General features: G+C 31.2%; 1 protein-coding gene across 1 annotated transcript; it reads left to right on the forward strand.

Moving 5' to 3' along the window:
- Window positions 1–82: 82 nt before the first annotated feature.
- On the forward strand, window positions 83–5,692 carry LOC115883219 (the record flags this gene model as incomplete). Its single annotated transcript, XM_030901543.1, has 2 exons — window positions 83–225; window positions 5,302–5,692. Coding segments are annotated over 2 exons (424 nt in total), but the record flags the coding sequence as incomplete, so codon positions are not given.
- Between the last annotated feature and the right edge of the window lie 1,481 nt (window positions 5,693–7,173).

A 7,173-nucleotide genomic window follows, 5' to 3' on the forward strand; every position in this document is an offset into this window, starting at 1 on the left:
TATTCTGTTGTTTATTATTTTTGTGAAAATTTGTATATTTATGCATATATATTTTTAGTATACTTTTATTTAATTTTTTTAGATTTATATGCACAGAAGTTATCCCAGAGGGAAAAAGGAAGACAGAGGAGGTCTTAGATAGTTGTCGCCCGGAGTCTACAAAGAACAGGAAAATAAAAGTTACATCAAAAAAGCTGATCTGTCGCAAAACTCCTTCTTGTGAGGGTAAGTACTATTTGTATATCTCTATGAATAAAAAAACTAAGAAATATGTGTGTCCCGCTGTTTCAGAATATTTTCGCAGAGTCTACAACAAAGACATCCTCGATACAGGTTGAGCTTGTTCGGGTACCACTCGACAGCCATATGTCCTGTTAAAAGACCTGTTTAATCCGCACTTTATTCTCTGTTTATTATTTACATTAGCAGTTCCTTTATGGTTTGTTAGCAGTTCCTTGCTATGCCTGTGCCGCTGTCTATTTCTCCAGTGACAACTCTGCTTTTTGCTGGTCGTATTAAATTGATTATAATGATTTAATTGCTCAACTTAAGTTTTTTTAATATGTTCCTTCCTTAATCTTTTTATTCAAAAATAGGCGTTCCCTGTCTACGGAATATTGAGACACTCTCTATAAAAGAACACTTATTAAAACTATAAGCGATACCAATTAAACTTTTAGTTACGTAATCGAGAGCGCGATTTTTAAATTCATTGTTGCCAACTATGGACATATTCGGCGCCGAGCTGACTAACTGGAATTTAAATTTCCCGCTGGGGATTCAGGTGGCAGCTCTGCTGTAAAAAATGTCAAGTTTTACTAGCAGACCTTGCAGTCGAACATTGTTCTTTTTAGAACCGCTTTTAGTGCAAAGTGTACAAGATAGCTTTATAGCCATTGTAAAAAACTTATCGCAACGTTTATTAGAATATTTTGAACGGGAAAGTGGTAGTAACGGCTTCTTATGTCCCTTAAGTGCTGTTAGGAGTTGAGTTAGGTAGTTTAGTTGAGTTTATGTAAATAATAACTGTTTATATATTTATAATGAATATATTTTTGTTTCCTAAAATATTTTGATATAAAAGAAAGAATATGTAAAAGTGATCAAGGCTGTGCCGGTCAAGCATAATCACGTGACTAAAAGTTTATTTGGTATGAAGTAAACCGGGTGCGTCTCAAAAGTAGCTCACCCCTATAACTTTTTTATTTTTTCAGATAAAAAAACGAGATTTGGTTTCTTAGTATATGACATAAATTAGGATTGATAAGTGTATTCAATTGTTTTTGGTCACTTCCTGTTTCACCGGAAATGACTACAACTTTTGATTTTTAAATGGCACTCTCGGTATTTTTTTACTTTATTCGATAGAAAATGACATTCTGAATAGAATGACATTTCATATATCAACTTTTGACATTCTCGCTTAATAAAAAATTGTATTTTAAAATTCAATCTAGAGTGCCGTGGCTATGTTAAAAACACTAATTCTTCATCAAGGAGCCTTGGAAAAATAGATTTGATCGTCTAAAGTTTTTAGTGTCTTGTCCTGGCCAGTTAGAAAATGCTCAAATCGTATTTTTAATCATATCTCAATTTTTTCAAATGGAACGAGGGTGGCTCATTAGCATATTTGGAAAAAGCATTTTTTTACGAATAATTTGATACCATACACTTGGTATTTCGAGTCAAATTTTCGTTACAAACCGCAAATTATAATTTCAAATAAACCATATGCGAAAATGTCAAAAGTTGACATATGATATGTCATTCTACTCAGAGTGACATTTTCTATCGAATAAAGTAAAAAAATACCGGGGGAGTCATTTAAAAATCAAAAGTTGTAGTCTTTTCCAGTGAAACCGGAAGTGACCGAAAACAATTGAATACGTCAATCAATCCTAATTTATGTCATAGACTAACATCCCAAATCTCGTTTTTTTAACTAAAAAATAAAAAAGTTATAGGGGTGAGCCACTTTTGAGACTCACCCGGTATGTAAAGTCATATAATTTTCTAAATTCATGTCATAAAACAGTAGCGACTCGTGGGTATAAAATTAGGTAAATTAGATGAATTAATTTTTTTAAATTGCGCCGCAGGCGAAATTTTTTTTAGCGCATTCACCATTTTGTCAACATTTTTTAAAATATTATTTGAAAAATTTTTGCTGCGTTCACCATTTTGTCAACATTTTTTTTTGATATTATTTATTTTGCATTCCAGTGAAAATATAATTAAATTTAAATTAAATATAATAAACATTATGTATATACAGTGTCCACCATAAAGTTGGATCCATATGGACGTTTTTTTTTATATTAGAGTTTTAAAAAAAACTTTTTGTGACAATCACTTCTGCTTTGATAACAACTTAAAATGCACAAAGTCAAAGTTGACAGCTAACATCAAATACAAAATATTTAAAAGAAATTTTTATAAATTGGTTAAATTATTATTATTTTAAAATAGGTTACTAACAAAATTATGTTTCAACTTTGACTTGATGCATTTTAAGTTGTTTTTAAAGCATAATTGATTGCCACAAAAAAAAAATTTTATCTCTAATACCAAAAAAGACGTCCATATGGATCCAACTTTATGGCGAACACTGTAATTATTATTGAATGGCTTCCCCAAAAAACGTGGTAACCGACATTTTTTTCCAAAATAGAGATTTCAGTGAAATAAGGTTGTAATTTTCATATCAGTATGACGTTTTTTCCTCGGTTTCGTTTTTTTTTTCCTTCGGTTTTTTCACTGAAATTTCGATATTGAAAAAATTGTTGGTTACAACCGAAGAGCCATTCAAATATTATTCAATTGACCTATTATGCAGAGGTCCGCCCGGAAAAAAATAAATAACTTTAAATAAAAAATTACCATTTTATTATTTAGATACATGTAAATATATTAAACTAAATTAATATTTTAAGCAGTAAAGTTTTTTCTTTATTTTGAGTATTTTTTCGGTAAAGTGCCCCTTCAGCTACTGCACCTGACGAGCCGCCACTGTCATAAAAACATATCATCAATGGGCTCTTTCACTATATTTTGGAATTAGCATAATTGAATAAAGCAATTAATTCTATAATTTTCTGCTATCTCACTTTTGAAAAATTTGAAGTCGTTCTTAAGAAAATAAATAAAAACAAAAAAGCCCAGAATAAAAATCCGCACTTTATTTTTAATACGTCACACCTGGCATGTTGAAAAACGGCAACACGGCCGCGGCCGGGCAACCATGCTGACCCACCACCACCTCCATACAAGGCCATTCAACCTTTTCCAATATGGCGGAAGTAGAAGTGCTTTATTTTGTGCGTATTTTAAAACCTGTTTTATTTCCAAATAGACATTTTTCACACAAATGTCGGGTTAGATTACGTAATATTTCACTAATTTTTTAATATACAGGGAGTCTAAAGTTCTCCACATAAGTATGAAATTTTTTGTATTATTACTTTTATGAAAACATCAGTTAGTTACTTTTTATAAAAAGGTCTGCTTTCTCAGAAAATAGGTAGTGTTAAAATATTCAAACTTGAGGTAGCATATATAGGGTGTTCAAAATCATCGGAAAAAGAAATAACCAGAAATATATGACAGAAAATGGCAATATAAACTAAATATTCAATTGCAAAGACTTATCTACCATAGTTTAGAATTTACTGAACGTTTGATAAATATATACTATTATGGACAGTATAGGAAGTTACTTGTCTTAGTAAAAGCCTTGGTAAATGCTCTTGGAATTATAAACTACACTGGCTTGGGTCAAAAAATATGGAATATTTTTTCTATGTTTTGCAGCATTACACAAATGGGAATAAATTTAAACTATAATAGGTGAGGAGAAATAAAAAATATAATATGTGTTTCAAAATTTTATATAGAAAAAAAACTAAATACCTTTTTGGGGGTTCGTAAGTAAAACTTACGCCTTAGCTTAGTTTTCTTTACTCTTTCTCTTTACATAGGGCATTCTCTTTGTGGTAAACACTTCGTTCCTTTTTTTGCACAGTTCTTCAATAAAATATTGGATATTCTGAACAAGATGGATTTAATAATAAATTCTGATATATGTGAGGGGCAATTGTGACCTAAAAAATGACTTACATCCAGGCCATTTATATTTTCAAATGTCAATGTTGTCAATATCTTTCTGTGATCTTTTTGATGTAAAAAGCTTGATTCTTCTTCCAATATTTTACTTATATATAGTGAGGTAAGTGTAAGCAGTAGCCATAACTACATCCTCACTAGGGTAACAGAGGCTTTGGCCTTTGGCCTTTTTGAGGCATATTTAATGCACTTCTTACCCGAGAACTACTAGTAGGAGTGAAATTATCTCTTTTAATAGTTGTCAACCATTTTTTACGAAGCTCGTCATTTTGGGGGAATATAAAAGCAGAAACCTTGGGACCCCCTCTATAATTCCCGTGACAATTTGGAACAGAGCATGTAAAAGGCATGCTACAATAAAATGTTAATACCTACCCTTTAATACCTATCTTTTGATTATTGTAAGTAACCATTATAAAGTACTATGCAGACTGGCGGCGAAGGCTTTTTACTCATTTAGGTGTAATATCTTGATAAATACTTCCAGAGTTCTTACCTTAAAATAATTAATAATAGAGGAGTACGACAAGCACAAAAGTTTGAAGTTCCCTATGTGGAATGTCTGGTTTGGATTTTTATTACACTGTTATTTTATCACAATTTTCTGATCACACCATGCACTGAACACTAAGAACTAAACAAACGTGTTGCAGAAGCACAACAAACTAGAGATAATTAATTATTTCTGGTATGCAATCGGAACTAGAAACCACTACCGGCTTTTCAGGTTAAAGGTAAACAATTTAATAATGCGCTGCCTTCGCCGCCATATTTGCCTTGCCCATATTATGTTGATTGGCCTTGAGTTGAGGTGGTGCTGGTCAAATCAAATCGCAATATTGCCAGTTGTTGGCTGGCGCACGAGCACGGTTCTGCAATGTGATTGGGCGTATTTTTCATACGTCATCAATTGGCACTTTAAAATTATTTCAAATTAAAGCAATTTTGAGGGCCTATAAAAAAATTATTCAATGTCATGGAACTATTTTTTTTTGGATAAATATACTGAAAATAGTCTTCTATTTCAGATTTTGTCCTTGAATTGAGTATTTTATTTTTTGTGAAAGAGCCTATTGCGGTATTTTATTAATTCTAGAGACTTTACAGTAGTTATTAACGTTATTATTAAACTTTAAAAAAGTTGGAAGTAGTAGTAATTGTTTATTTTCATAAATTTAGATGGGGAAGAACCCGGAGTGGTCTGCAAACTATTGACAGTCGAAGAAATCAAACTACCGAATAAACAAAACCCAATCAAACAGAACAAACCAACAATGAATAATAGCTCAAAAAATATTAAAAGTCTAAAGAGCTATAAAGACCTATTGAGGAGATGTCGAAGTAAATCCAGTGACCGTTCGAAAAATGAAGGGAAAAAACGGCAACCCTGTATAAGGAAGGGCGACGAACAGAAGAACGAGACTAAACGTAAAGAAGAAAGTGAAGATAAAGAGTGTTAGGTACAATGCTAGAAGGGGGTAAGGTTAAACATACATGTTCAAAATTAAAAGTGTACAAACTGTAGAAAAACAGTAAAAGTAAATAAAATACATAAAATGTGTAATATATTTTTTGTTGTTTATTTAAAAAAGTGTGTACTTCCTATAACCCATATCCTGTCAAGTTCATGTCCAGCACAGTCATATACAGGGTAGCTGATGTGTATGGGAACGGTCAATTAATAGGTAAAATATACAAGGTACCGCAAAAAGTTAAATACAAAAGTTATAGGGTTTTTAAATTTTTATAGTAGTTAATTTAAGTTGATCATAAAGTGTGGCACATCAAAAATTATTTTTTAAAAGACAACCTCCTGTATATTATTGCATATTTCAATAATTCCTTCAATTTTAAGCAATAATGATAATAGATACACATAATGTAGATACCTAAATTCAAGTACTTTCAAATTATGAAGTTTTTATTATGAAATGTTGTAATTTCCAGACTTGATATAATCTCATTTTATACATCTATAAATGCTAACTTGAAAACTAATGTCAAATATTATTAAGTATCACAGTTTCCGCAGAATGGCATCGTTAAATAAAACATGAATGAAACCGAACACATGGAACTTAATTAAACCGAATTGTTTAAGTGATATTTTCAAAAGTGAATAACTCGGAAACCGTTGGTTTGAGGTAAATCGTGTGTATCCCGATTTTTGCTTAGAATTGAAGAAAGAACCAAAATATGCAATAATATACAGGGTGTTCCATTTAAAAAAATGAAACTTTGATGTGCCACGACTTTATGACAGACCCTGTATACTTAAACTTATTACCCGCTAATAGAAATTTAAAAACTCTATATAACTTTTATATTTAACTTTTTGCGGTACCTCTTATATTTTACCTAATAATTGCTAATAATCTACCGTTTCCATACATAAACAGCGACCCTATACAGGTATTATATACAGGGTGGTCCGAACTGTATTCCGGAAACTTCGGCAGCATATTCTGCAGATAAAAATTAGTAAAAAAGTTCGTATAAATGTATGTTGTAAAATGCTTAGTTTCGGAGATACAGGGTGTAGAAGTTTCGTTTTTGTTTCGATTTTTTTCAAATAATTTCTGAAGTAACGTCGATATTTGGATGAAAATTGGTGTCTGGGGTTTTTTTGACATGAGAAATTTGATTTTGATGTCAATATGACTCCTACTAGTAGAGGGCGCCACCTACATATTTTTTAACTGGTTTGAAGAGTAATAATCGTCCGTACCTGTATAAAACTACTGGGTAAAAAATATACATTTACGACGTTTTCCACGTGAAAAAGGTCTCTTGGTAAAAATCGCTACGAGTAATGGTTTTCAAGATATTTGGAATCGAAATTATCAATACCTGTCATCGTTGACATAAATTAAACATGTTTACTAAATAGTTATTAGACTGAGATCATAAATTTGTACCAAAAGTTCAACAGAAACTGTTTTATCACCATTTTTTGCAGAAAAATTATGATTAATTTTAAAAAAATAAAAATTTCCCAAATTTATTATTTCAGTGAATTAACTATCTACTCAAAGTGTTTAATTTTTCGTC

Source organism: Sitophilus oryzae, unplaced genomic scaffold, assembly GCF_002938485.1.
Source record: "Sitophilus oryzae breed Bouriz unplaced genomic scaffold, Soryzae_2.0 scaffold_1831_pilon_pilon, whole genome shotgun sequence".
NCBI classification, from domain to species: Eukaryota; Metazoa; Arthropoda; class Insecta; order Coleoptera; family Curculionidae; genus Sitophilus; species Sitophilus oryzae.